We start from the raw sequence: 23,392 nt of genomic DNA, 5'->3' as shown, positions 1-23,392 counted from the left end.
ATGGTCCATTCCATTTACTTGAAGTTTGGGTGCATCCTTTAGCAAAATAAGCATGTCTCACTCCATTATTAGCACAGCATATTATTTTGTAAATGAAATAATAAACATATAAAAGTTGTTTGAATATTTGCCTCAAGGGGGAGCTTACAGTTCATCTTGCAGATCCTTTGAGATTTCAAGCCATTCCAAGCTAATGTTCTGATGCCATTCCTTATACTGATCCAGAATTATAAAATTATTTTGTTTTCTGGAGGCAAGTCAACGTATCATTATACTTCCATGCCACTTTCCTTTCTGGTACTCTTTGAAATCCACAGTGTGGACTGGTTTGGGCTAGTTTTTGTTCTTCCTTTACTGAAAAATATAAAAAGAAATAAGTTCAGTGCCTGAAACTTCTTATCAAACTAGTCATGTCCTGGTCCAAATGGAGATCTCTCAGACACTTATTTATAAATGAGTCTTCTCTCACCAGCATATTTTTCCATTCCTACAAAAAATACTGAATTATTCCAGTGTGTGAAGATGGCAAACAGTTTTTATGAATAACCAAAACCAAAAATGTCTTTCTCTGCATCTTCATAATTTAGTGTCATACAAAAATGTGTCTGACACAATACTAAAATTTTCCATTTTTCCCTAGTAAACGTGTTTGTTCTTAATCATTGATTTTTTTTTTTTTTTTTTTTTTTTTTTTTTTTTTTTTTTTTTTTTGTAATCTCACAGTTTGAGCACACTGCCATGAATATATGCCACATTTAATACCAACTCATCAGAAACCATGCTCTGGTACTAAGTGTAAGGGCCACCTAGCCCCTTTCTTCCATCACTTTCCTGGTTCTATACTTATGTCACTTGGTCCCTAAAAACTTAAGTGTGCCTCAGAGGCCTCTGAAACTAATGAAGTTCATAGCAGAGCCAAACTTTTGTAATTTGGGAAGATCCAAGTTCCTTCTCCAGATCTGAGATAGAATTTACTCTTGTCAAACCTAGCATTCTAGCCCACATTTCAAGCCTGTGCTTGGGATTCTGCTTCTTTCCATAATATGGTCACTTTCTGGGGACCTGCAGAGTGTCTACTCATGTTTTCTGAAGTCGTCTTCTATCAGATTACTTGTCAAGATCTGGACTTCTTTGGTCCAGTTTCCAGAGGTTAATCACGCACCTGGATCACTGTTCTTTACCTGTCCTTATTCACTGTGTTCTGCACTAATTTCTTCCCATGAGCATACCCCCTCAAACCTGCAATATCTGCCCCAGTCCCCACAGGTATACCTCCCCCATCTTATCCTCGTCATCCAAAGACATTGCAGAACTCTATCAGTGACATAAAAAAAACTATTTCTAACCACATTATGTGAATCATTTCAATTTTAAGTATTATTTAATTCACTTCGATTTAACTGTTTCATGACCAAAACAAAATTTATCCAAATTCTATATTTTATAGATTTTCCTCCAAATAAATAAGAATATAACTTTATTCTACAAAGTCATCTAATATGAATAGAAAATGTCAGGCAAACTTTATTAGAACCACAGTTTTAAATGGTTAAAAAAACTGGTTAAGTTATTAATGTGACTTTTGTGTAAAATTAGTATTTCATTTAAGAATCACTACTGGTTAAGGGAACAAGTGTTATTTTGAACATGACATGGAATGATAGAAACCATTATGTGTACCAGATTGGAATTTAAACTTTCTGCAAGGCATTCAGATGATAATGGAGTTGAGTCTTTGATGAAGTTTCTCCTTGCTTTCCTGGAAGAAAGGAAAAGGGGAGGATCTAAGAACAAATGAATGAAGTACTGTAGCTAATTCCGGCATCTGGAAGTGCTCAATTTTCACTTATTCTCTCATTCTGAGAATTTCAAACAAGTTAAAGTCCACAGATCTTCATGCTTTAAAAACCTACAAGATTTTGAATGAACAAAATTGCCATAACAATGCACTATTTGAGAAAAACAAAACACATTTTTGAGAAAATGCAGTTACTTGACATTTTCAGCACTTTTCACTAGTGAGAACCTCTAATTCATATTTTCAAATCATTTTCTCAAGCTGATTTGCCATTCACAGGTCTTCCTTAACAGTTTGCTGGGTTAAGAGGGGATTGGTGTCCAACCTTTCTGCTTCACAGTTTTTCACAATAAAAAATCATCTTTTTATCTATTGTCTTAGGAATTAGGGCAAGAAACTACATATTTACTATTGTTCTTATTCTGTATACAATTTTGAAAAACAAACATATATATAGAAAGTCAGGAAGACACAAAGTGTGATGTTGATTTGCCAGGTTCTATTTGTCATTATTAGAATGATTTTACATCTAGTGAATTACAGATTACATCCTTTTAAAAATTTATGTGAATCACGTGTGCCTACCCTATTTTTCACCTGGGTCTGTGATTACTTAGGGGAGTCTTTGGAATTTATTTCAGGAATGACTTCACTAGTTGATTCTTCTCTGTTTGAGGCATTCTTCAGGTCAGTATCATCTAAAATACTCCAAGATGTTTAGGTCATTCTAATAAAAATGCTCTTATTAAAATCCAACATCTTTTACTTTTTTATTTTACATATTTATATTTCATTTTTTATATTTGCTTGACAAACTGATACATGGATAAACTTCTCTATCTGAAGAGCATAGATAAGTAGATATAAAAGGTGGAATATTCTCCAGAAATTTGTTATTCAGGTACATCATTTTGTTTCAAAGGTCTGCCAAAGAACGACATTTTTTTTGCCATGTACTTTATTTCCTATTCTTAAATTATCCCTTTGAAAAATCAGAATCCTATGACTTGAATTTGGAAAAGGTACTATGAAATACATCTGCAAAAATCAAGCCTTGCATACAACTGGATGTCCATATTGAAAGGCTTTGCATTAATTCTTATATTTAAAATCAATGGAGAATATAGCATAGTGCATGAATTGTTAAGTTTTTAAGAATTCCAATTTTAGATCCCTTCTATATGCTACTTGTGGGACCCAAGGTTGATTAAGTTACCCATCTAAGGTACCATCTTTCCAATTGAAAACTAAAAACAGAAGAACACCTATTTCATAAGGGATGTGAGGATTAAATGGGCCACTGTGTTACTTCTGTAGTCAAGGCATATCTTGTAAGGTTGAATGTACTGGATTTGTACTGGCAGATACAAACATCAGAACTTCTCAAAGGAAAATTTAAAACATAATTAGTTTTACAGTAATATTTTTTAAAGATTTCCGAAAACCCATATCATGGCTTTTATATGAGGTATCTCCCAAAAACTCACATGTGAGATAATGCAAGAAAATATAGAGGTGAAATGATTGGATTATGAGTGTCTCAACCTAACCAGTTTAGTAATCAACTGATAAATTAACTGGGTGGTGACTGTAGGCAGGTAGACGTGTGACTAAAAGAGGTAGGTTATGAGGCACTTGCCTTCAGGGTATAAATTTTGTCCCAGGTGAGCAGAGCTCTCTCTGCTTCTGGATTGCCACGCTTTGAGCCGTTTTCCTCTGCCGTAACTTTCTGCCTCATCTTGGGCCCAGAACTATAGTGTGGGCCATCTGTGCACAGAGACCTCTGAAACACTGAGCCCCAAATAAACTCTTCTTCCTCTACAGTGTTTTTATCAGGACTTTTGATCACAGCAATGAGGAAGCCAACTAAAACAACCCATTTGAAGTTTTTCAAGTTGTCTCTATGTAAATGAATTATTTACCTTTTATGCAGCATCTGGAAACAGCAGGTTCCAAAAGCAACCAATATCAGTAAAAGCAGTGGTATCGTTGGTATGATAACATAAATTAGATTAGGAATTATGCCTACAAAAATAAAACAGACTTAGTGTGCTAAAAAAGTGAGGAAGGATTCCAGTACCAGTCACATAAGAATTTCCCAAAAAAAAAAGATCAAATAGCACTATTACCAATAAATAGATCCCAGACAAGTTTCATCCCAAACTATTAAAAATCTAATGAAATAAAATATTCATATTTTGGTAAATATTAAAAAGAAAAATTTTACTCCACCAATTGTCATAGTCCAATTCAATATCTGTACTTTTAAAACCATTATTAAATCTATAATTCAAACACGGACTAATTTTCATAATCTCTTACTAATCTTAGTTTCTTCACTTCATGAATTGTTCTCAGTCATTACTTAGAGAAACAAGAACTGATTATTAAGGAATAATTATTAAGATCATTGTTGACTTATTGGATAATTATCCTAGCCAATAAATTCAGTACCATGATATTATGCAAGTCTCTGGGATTAAGTCAAAATATGTAAATATTAAATAATGACACAGTCATAACCCAGAGACATAAGATTCCAGAGGCACAAAGACATGATCTTAATTAAATTCTAAAATGAATCATTTTTTAATCCTTTCCCATCACCCTTGATAATGTTAGGTATTCTAAGTAAAATTAAAAAAAAATCTGCAACACTCAAGTCCCACACAGCACAAAATGACTTTATTAAACACCTTTTTTTCAATGTTGTACAAGGTAAAATATTCCTAATGTAATTATTCACTGATATCTATAATTAAGTTTAGATATTCTGAGCAGTTTTTAAGTCATGCACCTGGAAAATGAAACGTACTGTCTTAATATCATGTCTGTACAAGGAAAGGAAACTGAACAACCCATGAATTTAGCTTGCTAGCTCTAAGTTGTCATTATGATTCCTCTAAATAGCTGCTCAAAGTGGACAAGATGCAGATGAAGCTAGTCATTTAACTGCATCTCCCCTCCTTTGTTAACAGAAGAAATATTCGTGAGATTTAGTGATGGGGTACTTTGGGGATATTTCATCTCCTGTTTTGAGCCTCCAATAGTGACGTTTTAAGAATTAATGAAATACTTTCTTTTAAAATTACCATTATCAATATATACACTTTCTATATATATTACTAATATATAATGATAAAGGTAAAAAGTAAGTACTTCCTACTATTTGGCAAAAAGATTTTGAGACTTTGGGTCTTAGGCTCAATCTTTACAAAACAAATTGGCATAGGGCTATGCTAAAAAAAGCCCCTAACTGATATTGAGAGCAATGTCTGATTAACATGCAGTTTGCATTTCATTTCCTTAGTAAGGAAGTGGTGTTCAGGAGGCAGCAGCAGAGAGTTTTTTGTACTCATCTCTTTCCAAAGTGCTGTGTGGTGATGTCACTTTGGTGGTCTTAAACTGACCAGGTAGCAATATTTACACTACAGAAATTGGAAAAGTCTTCAAATCAGGCTTTTCGTTTTATACCTCACTTTGTCCACTCAGACGATTTCCACTTACCAGCACACCACTGTTTGCAGGCATTGCATGTGCCAATTTTCCCCTACATTAGGGAAATTCTTTGTAAATCCAGGTTTTCACATGATCACTTAGTTTAGTACTAGATACATTCACTAGAAGTGAAAATCTTTAGAAACAAAAGCAGGTTCTTCTACTAAAAGAGTCGCTTAGTATAATTTGTTCTAAACTCGTTCAAAAATAAACTTCCATAGGCCCATATTTAGTGCACAACTTCCCCAAGCAACAAGAACTATTTCACTGAGGTCAACGTAAAGAGATGTTTGAAAACACGGTTCTATACTCAACAGAATCAAGACATCTGAACTAATTACCTGCTTCAGTAACAACCACATTTTGCTGGGTGTCTCCTGGTTGGTTTGTAAGATAAGGCTTTTCTACAGGTTCGGTTGGACTAATCTCTGTAAATAATTAGTGCAGAAATCATAAGTAATAATTAAACGAGAAATGCAAACACATAAAAATAAAAGGTTTTTTATAAAACAGTGAAAACATACTGATTTTGATTTCTGAACAGTTTACAACTAAAATGTATTCTGAATTTAAACTTAACATAAAATGTTCTCACTATACAGTCAACATTTAATTATGTTTGAATTGAAAGATGCACTTGAATTCTCTCTGCAACTGCATTTAGCAATTGACAGAAGGTTCATGTTAATGACAGCCTGCTACAGGCAATAATGATAAAGCAGACACAAAGTTAGGCAAAGAGAAACAAGAACGTGCGGACATAAGAAGGAGACTTTAGATGCAATTCAAAGACAGACAAAGATAGCCTCTTTACTAATATCAATTTAACATTTAGGTTTCTTCTTGTATAATAATCTGCACATGACCATTTATGGATTGCATTTTAAATCAGTGATTCAAGACTCAACACTGTTCTGAAGCACATTTCTGTCCTACACAAACAATGCCATTCTTAGATTTACTTTCCAATAGTGTCTACTTCTTTACATAACAACAATAAATTCAAGTTTGCAAGTTGTTTCTTTTGACTTTTATGATATGAGAGCTCTTTAATAACCAAAAACTTTTAAATGTTGAAATTTCTTACCATGATCTGCTACATGTAGAGTACAACTTCCCTAATCAATAACAACTTTTTCATTGGGGTCAATATGAAGAGGTGCTTGAAAATATAATTCTTTGTCATTGATACAGTCAAGACACATGAACCAATTACCTACTCTGTAACAACTGCTAATGCATTTTTATCCTAAAGAACTATTTTATATATTGATTTAGTGAAAGTAAATTTTATTAATAAAAAACTATAACTTTGCTTTCATTTGTTCCAAAAATGTAATTCTGTTTAATTTTGCCAGTTGATGTGAAAAAAATCACATGCAACCTCTTATATCATCTTTAGAATATAGATATTTATAAAATGATGTTTACTACTCTTATATTGTCATAGAGTCTCTAGTCACTGAATACTTTAATAGCCTCCTTTTGGTTTCTAAGTCAGTCCTATCCTATATTCTACAGAACTTAATCATTCTATGACTTCAGGTAGTCAACTAGTGTTTACTAAGCAAATTATATAGATAATATGCAATAAATCAACATAGAACTGGTTACTTTAAAATAATTTTAACAAGTTTTTATTAAATTGCTGTTTGCTGATTAAATATAATTTTTGAAACATAATTGCATACATGCTTTTTTAGTATCTAAAACAACAGTGCATAAGGCAATTTTAATACATAAATTAGATTCAGATCTACCCTAATGAAAACGTCTTTGGATATTATTGGTAGCGCCAAAGAATAGATATGTAACTAACAGGCAACTAACAAATAAAGGAGGAGAGGTAAGAAAGAAGCTTCAAAGTCAATTATTCTGTTTCTTCATAGACAGGTTATTCGATGTCACTGGTAATATTATTAGATGGTATGTAGGAGCAGAGACAAGAGTTTGCATCTAGCAAAGTTGGAAAATAAAGTTCAAAATAATCAGTGCTATAATTTATATTTTTTAGTTAACTACACTCCTTAGTCCTTTCATTCCTCACCAATGAAAGTCAAGCACTGACTGCACACTTGGGGAAATTAATCAAATCAAATCCCTACAAAGTAGGAACTAAGCTTGAGGAAGGTTGACTAAATAGAAAACAAAGATTAAAATGTTAAAAGTAAAATAAAGAATAAAAATTCTAAGCATATTAAAAAGAGCAACTATATCCTTGTGCATGTGATAAGAAACAGTAAATATGTAAAAGATGTCTTAATAAATATAGATTATTTGAAGATTGGGTACAATGTAGAATGTCTTAAATGCTCTTACATGAATAATATAAACTTAGATTACTGGCTTAAGGTGGTGGTGCATGCTCAGAAGGCTGAGGCAGGAGGATCCCATGTTCAAAGCCAGTCTCAACAAAATTGGGGTACTAAGCAACTCAGTGAGACCCTGTGTCCAAATAAAATACAAAATAGGGCTGGGTATGTGGTTCAGTGACTGAGTGCCCCTGAGTTCAATCCCTGATACCCCCCAAAATAAATAAATGAATAAATAAATAAATAAATAAATAAACCTAGATTACTAACACAAAAAAAGAAGATTGTAAGTTCACTTGTGTCTTAAATAACAAGAGAAAGTTTGAATACAAATATAATAATAATAAAATAAAATGATCAGACAGCTCACCTAATAACTCAAAAGAAAAGAAAGGGAGATATTTTACTAAGAATGTTCCATAATATATTCTTTGTTTCATTCAATATTTTTAAGTACATAGACTGGTAAAAATTTTACATATTCGAAAATCTCAACTTTATATTTTTTCATGAGAAAAATAGAAAGAGGAAGAGCAAAAGTGCATAACAGTCTTAGCTTTGGAAAGGCTTCCAGGAGGGTAATGATGGATTTAACAACCAAAGGGGTAAAAGAATAAACTCACCAGGGATATACAAAGTTGGCTAATATTCTCAAGAGCAGAGTAAACAGAAAAGAAGGGTAAATCTAATCCAAATAATCCCTTGTGCTTTACGGTCTTATGAGAAAAGGAATCATGTAATTTCAACAGAATAATGGAAGCAGCAGTACTTGGTTATAATTGCCTTCTGTGAAAACATATTATAAGGTCAAGCAGACAGTCCTTAGAGGAGTTAAAATGACACTTTCAAACATCAAGCAGAAAAACAGTCCAAGAAAAAAAAAAGCCTAAGTATCTAACCTGACTTTCTCAGATGATTAAAAAAATATGAGTTTACTTAGTTTTGATTAGTCCTCCTTTTACTCAAATATCAATTTAGTCGAAGTGTCCTTTTCAAAGTCATTCAAAATTACAATTTTAAGTTGGAAACCACAGTATCTAGCTTAGGTCAATGCGATCTTCCTACTTGCTGCATATGCTAAGTGATTAGAGATTTCAAAAGAAAGTTAATTAAGAAGGTATAATTCAGAGAATGGGAATCAGAGGGAGAACATGTTAAATGTCTCTACTGTTTTTCACTATAGTGAAAGGAGCTATGATCAGACGGATTTTTACTGAGGACCATATGACAAGTATTATGCTAAGGCATGTTAGTTTAATAGAAGAAGTTGCTTTGTTCCCTTGGGTTCAAAGGAAATCATCTGAAGGATTATCACTTCATGTGTAAGTCTACAGGTACTCTGCTGGCTTATAGCTTCTTTCCTTCCGCACACTACAGTAAATGTTAAACTATTTTAACATATATATTCATTGTTTATAAAATAAAATTCAAACCCAATAACACCATTTGGTTTTATTTTTTAATGACTATTTTCTCCTAATGACACCTCTCCAACTTGTTTCTACTAACTCCCTTCTATTTGGCTCACTGGACAGTTTGCTACTTAGAAAACAAATATGCTTCAGTACACTGAACCATAGAAAAAGTTGCAAGGTGATTCACATTTCTTAGTGGAAAAACAAAAGAGCCCAAGGTAGAAAAGCTTAAAGACAAAACCTAATATGAGCAGATTTATGCACAAAATCTGCTACACTTACTGATGCTATTTCTTACCTGGTTCATACTTGCAGATATAATTGTGCTTCATGTTGCACCTGTCATCATTCCATTGGTAAAGGTAGGGACCCCCAAGGCCAGGATTGGCAGTTGGTTGATGATACATCACAACACACTTTTCACTTCCACAGGAAGGTTCATCTGTGTACCAGTTTCTACAGGAAGAGAGTGACAGAAAACACTTCTGAGTAGTTATCTCTGTTGGTTTCTGACATCTCTACAGGAAAGAGAATTTTCATATCCCAGAGCACCACAGGACTCCTCAGGATCCATACTGACCGGTACTGGGAACTGCTTCCATCAGACCACTGGTAGAGATCTGGGCAGGCTCCAGATGTTTGGCCATCTCCATTCCTCCAAAGCCCTATCCAGAAGTCACCATCAGAAATGCCTGTCCCAGGTTTTGTCAGATTTTGCAGCATGCTCTCTATTAACTTCTGTTCTGCTTCATTCTCAAGACTGAGGAGCATGCCTCCCTCACTCTCACAAGCCAGGCGTGCCTCCTGGAAGCTCACTCGGCTGGAGAGTTCATGGAAGTAGGCCATTTTGTAGCAGGGATGCTTGGAGTCGGCAAAGCATACCTTTTGGCCTAAAACAAAAGGGGGAGAAAAAAATATGCCCATATACTTATTATCTGGACTACATTCATTAGGCCACTAATCATCAAAATTAAAGAACCAGTCAAGAGAGGAAACACACCATCAAGAATGTTTTTCTTATTGAACTGTTTTGTAAAATTTATTTTCTAGCTTATTACTTTCAACTTATAAAAGCAAGCTGATTCTTTTGTAAATTTGGAAGATAACTCATAAAGGAATTAATTTATTAAAAATGAAGTAAAACAAAACAATTTCATCTATGATGTTCTGAAGACACTACAAAGAGGCATATTTACAGTGAAAATTTTTTGTGTCTCACAAAAAATCCATTAAAATTGAAAATTAAGAGGCCAGAAAGAAGATAATTATAGTAATAAATGATTACTTAATATAAAACTATATCATAAGTAACAGCATAAACTTCCAGAATGCTATCTATGGGGGAAAAAAAAAAAAGAACTCTCCTTGGCAATTCTCTGAGTATTTTCTGGTTTTATTTGACAAGTTGTGTATGAACTCAATCCCTAGGCCAACATCTTCTCTCACTTTGCAGAAACATCTAAGATAAATTAAAAATTCTGAGTGAAAACTCTCAAATTTGAACTTAGAGAATTGAGTACTTAAAAAGAAAAAAAAATAAATTTTACAAAAAATATTGATGGCTTAAAAAGCAGATGGAATAAAGATATCATGAAATAAAGGCTAGTAATATATGAAATATATTGAAATATGAAATATAGGCTAGTAATATATCTCAAATGACTAATTATTGCCTTCCTGTTCATTTGAATGGAGGTAAGGACAGGCTGAAATTTGATCAAACATGTCATTCAAAGACAGTTAAAAATGATTAGCCCAAAAGTGATAAGGTGATAAATATTTAGCAGACTTGAGAACAAATTATCACTCTACGGGATCTATTTGTACATGAAACATATAGTAAATAACAATGATTTCTTCAAATTTAACCTAAAGAGTACTCCATTAAACCAAAATTAATTCCTTTTTAGTTTGAACATAGTAGCATTGCACTTTTTAAATTTTCCCTAATTCAAAATTACATTTAATTTAATTCCAAATTAATTGTATTAATCTTAATGATTGGGGATTTTACTATACATTTCTTTAGGAGTAAAGATTGGGGTCAGGCAAATGTCCAAAATCTATTAATAACAAAAGGATATTCAAAATTTGAAAGGAAGTTTAAAAGTAATCTTTATTTTACTTGTATATTAAAGCCATTTATAAGCTATAGCATTGTGTTTAATCACCTATATCTATTGACTCTAAAAGGCATTATATGTTTTTGGATAAATTTGTTTTATTAGCCAGCACTACACAGAAGTTTAAGATAATTCTTGAAACTTCCCAATGAAATATCACCTTTTTCTCAAACTTCATATTGTGACATCACAAATTTACTTCTGGTAACGATATCTGCAAAGTTATAAATACATAGTCAACAAGAGGTTGCTTAAAATAAACATTTTCAAAATAGAATTTCACATACATATTAAGCAGAATGAGTTTTTCTAATTAGTGATGTAACTGCAATTATGAATGACCCTATTGGATCACACTCAAGCCATATGTATAAGAACATAAAAGTGGATAGAATTAATATAACTTTATCCACAACAAGATTCCAATTATTCCATTGTTCCTATTTCCTCTATCTTTCACCACCAAGCATATAATGCCAAGATTACAGAGACAATCTCCAGAAAGATCATGCTCTCTTTTGTTGGTTTTCCTTATTTATTGTTCATCTTTGACCTCCATTGCAAACTCTACAAAAATCTTAGTCTTGTTCTGATGTATATATAGGTTTAGGTTTTTGGTCCTGGAAAATAGACTTTCAAGTATTTTATGTAAAACTAAGTAAATTACTTCTCTAAGAAATTAGAAAAGTTTATTTTTACTACTATTATTAGATTATTTTTACTACTTTCTTACAGTTCATCTGCATAAACATTAATCTTGTTGGGTTTGAAGAACTTTTTCTACTATTTAAACTATCCAGTAGTTTGGGTTTGGAGGGTGTTATATACCTAAATTGCAAAATTAATACAGGTTTCAAAGTTTATACTCTTAATTACAGTACAGGACACTGAGCAAGTATATCACATCCATTCAGCTCCCCAGAATCAGCAATTAATGACCTATGATGACACTCAGATAGGAGGGAGTAGAAATCAACAGAAGGCCATTAACCTCACAACAGTGTCTGAGTGACAGGCATTGGGATCTTGACACAAGTTGAGAAAATAAAATAATGATTCCAACAAGGCCAGCAAGCCAGCCGATTTTCCCCTTTGTCTTATTAACTGTGATCTGGAATTAGCAACAGCACACTGAAAAATGCAAACAAATTAACAGACTGGCTAAACTCATGGTTAACAAAAGATAACGTGCTAATATGAAGGACCATGGGAAATACGTGAGAGACTTCAGGGAAAGCTGCAGGCTTTGGTCTGAAAATAAATAATCTTTGAGATGAGATGATGGAAGTCTCAATGGTCAACTGTAATATAAATGTCATTTTAAAGTTTCTCCTTAAAGATTACCAGTTTTGTGATGATTTCATTGTTTAAAATGGTGTTCCTATTATATTCTAACAGTGCCACTGAGTCTATATTTTTATGTCTGTATTTTAAGATCAAACTCTGTATTTATTTCCATCTACTACATCCTTTACTATATTTCCGAGTCTCCAAAGATGTCTTAACTACATTCCCTTGAGTTTCCAACTTGTCAAGAACTTTCAACCTTAGGTTTGATTCCAAACTTTCGAAATGTTAAATTTTTCCAACAAGATTGTTTTATTATATGTCAAAATGATTTCAAATTAAAAGAAAATCAGAAAAGCCAGATATTTTAATGAGCAAATTGTATTTATTTGTAACAATACCAGCACATATTCAGAAGATTCCTGGCTATGATTTATATGCTCAAAATCACAACTCATTTCCTTTGATATATTAAAAAACAAGTGCAATAATGATTGGCCAGTGAAGAAGTTACAAAAATAGTGATGAGAATCAATTCATTTGTAAAATTAAGACAGCAGTTCTAATAAAATGCACAGGATTGCTTTAAGTATCATGTGTAAATTACTAACACCACCAGCACATATTCAGAAGATTCCTGGCTATGATTTATATGCTCAAAATCACAACTCATTTCCTTTGATATATTAAAAAACAAGTGCAATAATGATTGGCCAGTGAAGAAGTTACAAAAATAGTGATGAGAATCAATTCATTTGTAAAATTAAGACAGCAGTTCTAATAAAATGCACAGGATTGCTTTAAGTATCATGTGTAAATTACTAACACTGCTGTTGATTTAAAGAAAAATAAGAATAAAAAACCAAAACTGTACAGACAAAGAATATTTTTAAAATAATTGACAACTAATAACGCATGGGCCCTGAGCAATAGCCAGCCTTGGCACTGTTTGCAGCAGGCAATCTTTGGTTGTGCATAATGAAGTGGTACCTGAGTCCTGGATGAAGGTGTGGAGATTGTGATAGCTGCACAGAAAAGGGACCTACAGGGGATCAGTAGCCAATTATAAATGGGAACAGACACATTAACTCCAAATGGTATTGACTAAATATTAATTGTACCTTCAGATTTTGAACTAAAAAATCACTAGCAATTCAGATCTAGCAAGGCAATTTCCAGGAAATTATGGATACATTACACAATTTTTTTATGGTTTACATATCATCAGTTAAAGCTGACACTGTGAATTTCTTTACATCCAATTCTATTTTACTACTGATTTCTACCTTATTGTGCAATTTTTGTCCAAACTGCAGCAAAATCAGCAGAAGCAGAAGCTTCTAAACCTCTTGGAGCATTTCAACTGATCCCATTTGGCTGCTATCTCAGTGGAACTCCAACAGCTGGGAAACAAATGTTGTCCTAATTCCCAGAAACCTTCTGCTAATGCAGATATTCTGGAAGCAACTTTCCCACTTCTGTAAATGCTAATCTTCTTAGAGAACAATTATAATTGCCTTTCTCTTTCTGTGAGATCACATGGAGAAATCCCCTGTCTCTTAGTTTCAAATTTTATATTCAACTAAAACCTTCCATTGATATTTTATGGAATAGGTAGGTATTCTGAGGATAATATAGCATTTTTTATTATATTAAGGTTACATTTATACTAACTATAAATAACTGTAACCTAGTATTTGTAGTTGAAAACATCCTTTGATTGTGGGATTATGTATGAGAGAGAAAGTAGAGTTTTCACCCAAGTTTCTACAAATACATGGAGAAAAATAAAACCCAAGATAGTATCTTTGCACTCATTTTCATTAATACAGTTTAAATCTAAGAAGTATTTAATCATTTAAGTTTGTTGTTTTTTTTGTTTGGTTTGGTTTTTTTTTTGTTTTTTTGTTTTTTTGTTTTGTTTTTTTTTTTTTTTTTTTTTTTTTTTTTTTGCAGTGCTGGGGATCGAACCCAGGGCCTTATGCTTGCAAGGCAAGCACTCTACCAACTGCGCTATCTCCCCACCCTCACTTAAGTTTTTCTGTACTGAAATATTCACCCTCTTATTTCATGTGCACATGTATGCACAAACACACCAAGTTACATACACACATACTTTTATTTGGAGTTAATTCTTAGTCATGGCTACTAAAATAAACATTCCTATCACTCACAAATAAAATTCTGCTACAATTCCCATTAATAGATGATCTCGTGTTTTTCCTTAGTTATGAAAATTCCTGTAGAGCTAAATATTGGCAGAGCCTTGAAGCACTTCAGGCAATGATGTAAAAAGGAAGGCCAAAGTCATGAAGTCATGGCATTTGCTTTTTCTTTCCGAATAGAAAAAAATCAATTAGTTAATTTTATTTTGCTTTTATTATTTATTTTCTTGTAGTTGGATACGCAGTAATTATGAAGTTGGCAAAACTTTTCTTATGCCCTACCCTACAATCAAATACTATCAATGTTAGGTAAGTAATGAATTTAGATCATATTTTTTCAATCAAAACATAGGAGACATATTACAAATCCCTACTTTAATTATTCATGATCTCTAATTACAAAAAGTTATATAAAGTAGTGTGGTAAATTAAACATGACTGAACTTTGGACATTTTAATAGAAGTCCATAAAATAATTTTTCATAATTACTTCCTACCCCCCTCAAAATCACACTGAAATATATGTTGATTTTACAATGTACTGGGTGGCATGACCTCTGAGAAAAATGCCCATAATTTTGAACTTAAAATGAAAGGGAATGCTATTAAGCTTAAGTGTTCTGCTTTTAGGACTTAATAGTACACCAACATCTTAAGAATTTTTCTTTTAAGTAAAAAAAAAAATTATTATATAAACTTTTATTTTTGCATCAGATATTTTATAATGTACTTAGTTACAGAGTGCACTACAGATGGAGTCCATGCTCATATAAAATCAAAACTTAGTCATGGTTCATCTTATGGATGTTGGTGGCAGAAGCAAGTCCTACTTCTACAGCTCGGAAATACTACAGGTTTTCTGAGAAGGGGATAAGACTTACTATTTTTTGTGTTTTTAATCCTGTTATTTGAAATAGAGATTATAATGATAAACAAATTAAGTAACAGTGTGACTGAAGAGTTCACTCATCCAATCAAAAAGAATTTGTTTCAAACCCTCTGTCAACACTTGAACTATGGGTATATGGAATTACTTAAATTTTCCTGGTCTGAGTTGTCTTACCTAAAAAATCAGAGTGTTTATGAGTTTTGTATAAATAATATAATAATCATAGCCTGACATTTATCAATAATTTTGAGTACACTACCTCACTTCCATTACAATTCCTGTAATTGGATAAGTTAGGAAAATATGATCTCTCCCAATGGTGGATGGCTAAGAAGCACCCCTTACAGTCTGTTCAACCAGGAAGTGTTTCCTTTGCCTCTAGGAAGCCTCTTCTTGAGGCACAGCACTTACCAAGTTTTGCTCTTCCTATCTTCTTGGCATGCATTTCTGTACAGGGCACAATTTGCACAACTGTGTTTGAAATCATTTAATTCTCCCAGCACACCTACGGTGTCAGTGCTTTAGTCATTGTTAAAATGAGACAAAGGAGGCAGAGAAGTGTAATGATTTCCCCAAGTTCCCACACATCACAAGTGTCAAAGTCAGGGTTTAAATCACCTTTCGGGCTCTGCAGTTCACTTAACTTGATTTTGATATTGTCCCCATATATGTCTCAAACTTAATATATTAATGAAATATTTCATGAAAAAAGATACTGAAAAGTATATACACTGTGCACGTTATCTATTATAATCACTAGCATTGACCAATTGTGCAATTATTGATTACTGGATGTTAATATTACTGGATGGAAGGGTTTGTGCATTAAGAACTTGTTTCTAGGGCCTTTGAATTTGCTCTTAGTGAACATTTAGACCAGAGTTAACAATGGAATATCTGCTATCTCAGACTTTTCTAGCCTTCTTATATTCCAAATAAAACAAAGAAGACCCAAACTGCTTTCCCAAAATACAGAGTATGCCTAGTCAAGTTATCAGATTGTGTTATATTTTCAGTAATAAGCTAACACAGAGAGAGAAGCAATCTCTCCTCACAGTTGTGTACCCCATCCACTGTGTGCAATTGCGTGGTGCAAAAGTTGTAAAGAATACAAAATTTTAGTAAAGCATCAGCTGGATTACCTCTCTGGACCTCCTTATCTATAACTGCCTCTTTTCTAACATTAAAGTATAGAAATTTCCATCTTTAGGAAAAAGTTGCAAAAACAAAACCATAAAATGATGGCAAACAGGAGTTAAGGAATAATGGCTATGATAAATGGGTAGTTTATTAAATGACTAGTAATAAAATTAATTTGTTCCCTCCCTGTCCAAGAGATACTTAAAGTAATTGCATATTTGAAAACTGCACTGTCATCAATTTTTGCTTTTGATGATGTCATGAAATTGATGTACAGGCTGAGCACTCAGCAGTTCTCTTCTACCTCTTTTACTATTATACCAACCTATAGGATACTGGTCACCACCCATGAATTTGCAATATTGTATGTTATCTGTATGATAAAAATAGAGGCCTCTAAATCATCCAGTCTCTGAAATAAATGATATGCTAGTTGTAATAAGGTTGAACTAATAAATCTTGAAGTGTTCTGGAGACATTTGGAGGTGCCATGAAATACACTTAATGCCATTTTGCAGCATAAGCAGGCTAGGGACCAATGCTGTGCGCACAAAAAAGAGAAAGTAAAAGTTAAATAAATAAATAAACATATTACTTCAAACTACTTCAAATACTTAAAAATGTTACTTGTTCTTCAAACATATTCTGCCAACTTAGAGACCTGAATTTTCAACCTCTTTTCTCACATGTATTCACACAGCACAGGTAAAATTCTCTTACCTTTGTTTTAAAGAAGATGTCACTACTTACCAGAAACTTCACAAAATTAAATGATTGCAGCACCCACAAGTATTCTCTACACATTTGTTTGCAGTAAGAAATCAGTACATGTCTAAGCTCCTCAAAATAGTTCCTCACTTAGAACATAAATTCCACAAAGACTCTTTAATTATTACCACCACAGTTATATATATTTTGCTTATTCGTTATTAAAATAGTTCCTTATTATTCTTCTATGTTGTTGAATCTTATGGGTCAGAAGATAATGATGAAATTGTTTGAAACGGTATTTTTTTACTAAGATAATTTCATATTATTTTTAAATAATGTTCTGAACTTTTAAAATGATGTATATAAGACCATTAGAAAATATATTATTCAATATCTTTAAATATTAAACTAAAGAATTTCTATGGAGAATTATTTTGTAAGAGTCTGTCTTGGGGTGATGATTATTTGAGTATACTACCTAGAAATTATGTATTGAAATTTAATAAATAGAAAGTTTATTTCATATGTCATGTGGTCCAAATAATGACCTCAAAGAGGCTTCTTCATTTCTCCTCAGACACTAGAGAAGAGATTTGGTAAATGGTCCCTAGTGGCATGACCATGTGAAGGCATACAGCAGAACTGCTAGAAACCCCTGATTCAAAGATGATAGGCATTTGGCTGCTCTTTACTCAGCCCATCATGACTGAAGTTTATCTTTTTGAAACTAAATCATCAAAGCATAAAAGTCACAAATCAATTTACAGATGGTTCAATTTCAATGTGATTTTATGACTAAAGACAATCTAATTACACATAAGAAAAATGTAACCAAGTAATTGTGTTAATATCAAGTAAACATCATCATTTATATTAAATCAAATAGGCCATGTTCAGTTAATTAGAAATTTTCCAGATGTCACCTTCAAGATGCCTATAAATTCTTAATAGGAAAATAAAGCGAAAGATTTGGAATGATTTATGTATTAAAAGAACACAATATAAACTTTTCATCAACAATTTCCTTAAGTTCTGTTGTTACTTTAGTAATCTATCTTCCCCTGAAATGTTAAGGCATGTAAACAAGAATATATCAAAAGAATATTTTTAAGTCAATAAAGTGTTTCTATTTTTTTCAAACAACACCTTATGCTGAAAGCGTAGTCTCCGATACTCAATCATTTGCATGAAAAATTTTGTTGAGGCAGGCAAGTATGTACTACACACAATCAGATAGTTCCTTGCAGTGAACTTGTTATTCTCAGCTAAGTTGGGAGAGGGATCTAATATCACAGCTTCCACACTTCCTGAAAAAGTGTTAGTGGAGAGTGATTGATAAGCACACATTCCAGAATTATATTCTGTCCATGTGGAACAGCACAGATTGCTGAGAGGAAAGATCAGTAACAATTAAATTTAATGTTCCAGTTTCAACAGGTCTGGCTTCACAACTGATTAAGTTGCTGTCATTTATCTCTACATCTAGTGACACCTGTTGTACAGATGCACAAGATGTGAAAAGGGAGGCATGTGCTTTTTGTGTTAAAAAAAAAAAACACTTTCACTTAAAATACATGTCCATGTACCTCCAACAAATCCCAACAAATGTTTATTGTAACACTTTAATAAGCACAGCAAGGTATTTCACTAAGAGTAGTAATGTTCAACCTTCAAGTAGGGCCCTATTCCCATTCATCCTAGCCACTGAGAATCTATATCTTTTTGGAGTCGTTTTCAAAAAATAAGGATACCATATAAATTGCTCAACAAGACAGTAAACATCGAAAAAGAAAAATCAGAGATAACGCTTGCCAATTTTTATCTATTTTCCTTGCACTGATTCAATGAACTTAATTTTGTACCCTCTGCAAGCACGAACCTACAGTGGTTACCAAATACACCTCAATCCAACTCCAACTGACTTTATTTTCTGAGTCTTCTGACTTGGAAAGAGGTGTGCAAAGAAAAGGCGTCTGTGCAGAAAGACTGTCCCCCATTCCTTGCCTGGCCTGCTGAGAACAAAGGCTGCTTTGCACAGGCATCCGTGAGCGACCCACAGAGAACTGGTCTGGTCTTGACTTCACCCATGTGACTATGGTGAGGGAACTGAAGTCGAGTCAGGCCAAGAGGGCTTGGCATTTCTGTGGAGGCTGCTCTGTCTCAGGGATCCACTGGCCTCCGCCCTACCCCGCCCCTTTTGCAGGTGCCCAGCCCTGCCTTGTTAGTCAAACAGTCTTAAAAAGAAAGTGGAAAATCAGTCCTGGAAAAGATTCTACCGCTCATTATTCAGCAAGAGCTTGCTCTGCAGCTACTGGACTCGACACTTAGAAAAAATTTAAACTTTCTATGTGTTTGGAAGAAGAGGAGTGAGAATAAAACCATCCATTTTTACCCACCTCTTCCCGACCCCCCCTACCCCGCACAGGTGTCCAACCTTTGAGACCGGCTCCACCCTGGGACAGGCTGCCCATGGTGCGTTAGGGTCCCTTGTCCCATGCAATCCGCTCGGTCGGCGGTCCCCTAACTCACCGCTGACCACCCGGCGGCAGAAGGCTCCGTGGCTGCAGAGCAGCGCGGCTCCCAGCAGCAGTGAGACCACACGGATCATCGCGGCAAAGCGGCAGCAGCAGGTGTGCGTGGAGCCAAGGCAGCCTCCGCCCCTGGCGCGGCCGGCGGCTCTAACTCCGCAGCGTTCCTGCCTCCCCGCTGGGTCCTACTCCCTCCGCCCGAAGCCAGTCGCCAGGGCTCCTGCAGGCATCGCCCTGGACCCGGACCTGCTGCCAGGCGTGCCTGTGCCACGCGCGGGTGTGCTGAACTAGACCGCACGACCTCGGGGGTGCGTGTTTGGGGGCAGGGAACAGAAGTTAGGGAGTCCTGTGTCGGTTCCAGAGGTGAAGCAGGAACCCCAGTTTGAACCCTACAGTTGCCCCCTGCTTCTCTCCTTTGGCCCCTGAGCACTGAGGGGCTGAGCCCGTGCGCTCTCTTAGCGGCTCTCGCGGCGGCAGCTGCAGCAGCGGCTCTGCGCTGGAAGCGCGATCTTATATACCCACATCCCGAGGTTCCGGCCCCTAGCTAGTAATAATGTTTAACTACTTCGTTTCTCCTGCCAGCGGAACATCCCAGCCCCTCCCCTGAAAACCCGAGCCACTTTGAAAACAGTCCAGTCAGCAGTCCCACCTCCTTCTCTCCCCTCCTCCCCATTCCCTCTTGCCATTCGCTAACGGACTGGATACTCATTTGTGTAAAATGTGACAGCTTTGCTATTAAACTCTGGCAAAAGTTGGATCCATTTGGTTTTCTCAAAGATAAATGTCCACGGCGATGCCAAGTCGCGGGGCCTTTCTCTTTTTGTGCTAAATTGCTTGATCATATGTATTGCTAGATGCAGGGCAGTAGCCACTATTTAAGATGGATTGGCAGAGTGAGAGCCAAAACCTACTCAGTGAATTATATACTGTGGCAGGTTTTTCCCCACCTAGGTTCTGCAAATAGATTATTTCCAAGCAGGTTGTTTGACCAAATTGCCACAGAAACAAATTGAAGAGAATATTGGAAGCAGTTTTCCCAACGGATTTGGTCTCAGTTTTTGCAACCGCAGAAGACAAAATAAATATTCTCAATTTTTTTGGAAATTCCTGGATTTCTTTGCAATAATCTGTCTATGCCCTAGAGTTTACATTACAAGTAAAGCTCATTTTAGAGACTACGAAGGGCATTTTTTTTTTTAACCTGACCAGCATTTACCATACCAGTCCACCTAAGGACTGTCCTAACAGCTTCCTGATGTATTTTAAAGAAATTCATGAGAATTTTATCTATACCTAGTTCATGATATGAAACCTGAAAATGCTCTCAAAATGATCTTTGTTAGAATTGGTATTTTCACGTTATGCCAGTTAAATGTGCTGGGATTTGTTAAATAAAATTCTTTCAACTTATAGGTAGTACACCTCCCCTAACGTCTCACCTTCTTGGTTTTCATCAGCCATTAGAGTAGTCTAAATATTGGTAGCATTGTTTTCTTGGAAAAAGGGAACTGACACTGCCAGAGTAAGCACATATCTTCCAGAATCCAAAAATTTAACACTTGGAAGGATTTTAAATATTATTAAAACCACCCTACTTACGAAAGTAGAATTCCAAAATAATTACAACTATGTGCATCCTATCACATAATGTATTCATTGTATTACCTGTGAAAATACTAATTATTACAGGGTCATAGGCAATTAGTAAATCTGGACTTGTAGTGCTCCTGTGAGTCTCACTACTATCTAGATGTCCACAAGAAACAGTCACTGTTGGTAATTTGCACAGAAAATGGAAAACTGATAAAGTCTGAAGGCAATAGAGGCGTAGTTCAGCCTTGGAAACCACGTCAAAGAGGATCACTGGGTGTGGCTATGGTCAGAGAGCTGCCCTCCAGCAACTCCCAGTCCAGGGTGGACAAAGAAATGCAATAAAATAATGTCTATATGTTAAGAAAGAAAAAAAAAAAAACTATCCTAAAAGGGCAAATTAAGTGTCATATTTAGTATAGAGGAATTAGGAATTCATTTGGATATATATTTAAAGGAACTCTTCTACAGTGCTCAGAGTTAAAGGTGATGATCATCATTGGCTTATGACCTGATTTTCTTCTCCAGATGCTTGTAGAACTAAGATTCTGAATTGGACTTCCTTCCCCCATTCATGTCATCCAGCTCCAGGATACCCAGACCTATTGTGTGTAACCCAGACCTATTGTGTGAAAGGTACCTCTTTGGAAAGGAATACCAGCAGTTTACAAAACAAACACTGGCTATGTTTTCCTGTCAGTAAACTTGTATTGTCTTAAATTTCAGTGATGCTTTAAAAGCCACCAAGTCCTTAAAACCATTATTGGGAAAGCCGCTATAGTTTTAGTATTTCAATTTAGTACTGCAGATTATAGTAATAACTGCTTCCTCAATGTGATTGCACAGACTTCCTAAAATGTAGACTCAGATCTTTAGGCTAGACTTATATCAGTTTAAGGTGGCCACACCCCTTACCTATGGCTGCTCAACAGTTATTCTGGTAGCTGCTTGATTTAGGAAAATACAAACTCTTTTTAAATATGATGTTTAAAAGGGAGGGTTCTGAATGACCAGATGAGCAAGAATTCCATCACTAAAAACTGTCTGGGTGGAGCATCACTAAATTCAGGGAGACTGGGAGACTTCTTGAGTAGTCTTAAATATAGACTTTAAAAGTATTGGATGTTGTCTTCAGAGAGCATAGGGAGAATTCCCTCAATAGCTTTTTTTCCCACATAGCATAGTAGGGAATGTGAATTTAAAACTTGCCACAAATTTTCATTTTTAAACAACATTTTTAAATTATTGGAGTGGGGGGAAAACCACAAATATTTGTTAATCTTATCAGCAAATGATTCTTTATCCCCCACTGTGGATATATGATGGATCATAGAAGACAATGACTTTCTGATGCCTAATGTAAATTATTTTCAAAAATAACCAAAAAAAAAAAAAAGTAGAAGTTTCAGAATTGTGTGCAGATCAAGCATAAGATGAAGGACTGCCTTAAAGGCAAGCAAGAGACCCCAGCATTTGTAAGAAATTATTTCTCCATGCCTGGGCTGGGACCCAGGTCGGCTAAAGTCAAAATGCAACAAAACCATGTGACTGTCAACCAGAAGAGAGGCACTCACGTGATGAAGCTCTCTGCTCAGTAAAATTTTAAAAACAAAATAATAATAGCATAATAAAAGAAATTTAAAAAGTTTCAAATAAGAATGTCAAACTGATTATGCCAAAGAGTTCAACCAACACCAATTCAACACCTAAAATACATCTTTCTCTCTGTACCCAGAAATAGAAAGGTAACCTCAGTAAAGATGGCCCCAAAGGAATCTCAGGATGAGTTGATCATTGAATTCCCAGAAGTTTTGAAGCATCAAAGAGCAACAATATTTAAAATCATAAGATATGAAAAGTAGTGTCAGTGCCTTTAATACTATATTATGGACTCTGGGTATCTGAAATATGATTTTCCATTAACTTTAATGTTTGC

General features: G+C 34.6%; 1 protein-coding gene across 2 annotated transcripts; it reads right to left on the bottom strand.

Annotated features, from left to right (window-relative positions):
• Positions 1 to 69: 69 nt before the first annotated feature.
• On the bottom strand, positions 70 to 20,214 carry Chodl (chondrolectin). 2 transcript variants are annotated; one of them, XM_047564893.1, is made up of 6 exons: positions 19,868 to 20,214; positions 9,604 to 9,913; positions 9,322 to 9,479; positions 5,638 to 5,724; positions 3,721 to 3,823; positions 70 to 354 (listed from the first exon to the last, which is right to left on the bottom strand). In XM_047564893.1, exons 1-6 carry the CDS (start codon positions 19,944 to 19,946, stop codon positions 270 to 272), a joined length of 822 nt encoding a protein of 273 aa, XP_047420849.1. In that variant the 5' UTR covers positions 19,947 to 20,214; the 3' UTR covers positions 70 to 269. The 2 variants fall into 2 exon arrangements, with proteins under 2 accessions (XP_047420849.1, XP_047420850.1); XM_047564894.1 differs by lacking the exon at positions 19,868 to 20,214 and adding an exon at positions 1,681 to 1,759 and having other exon boundaries at positions 9,604 to 9,890.
• Between the last annotated feature and the right edge of the window lie 3,178 nt (positions 20,215 to 23,392).

This window comes from Sciurus carolinensis, chromosome 9, assembly GCF_902686445.1.
Source record: "Sciurus carolinensis chromosome 9, mSciCar1.2, whole genome shotgun sequence".
Taxonomy (NCBI): domain Eukaryota; kingdom Metazoa; phylum Chordata; class Mammalia; order Rodentia; family Sciuridae; genus Sciurus; species Sciurus carolinensis.
Note: the sequence above shows the minus strand (reverse complement) of the source record. Positions and strands in the feature narration are given on the sequence as shown.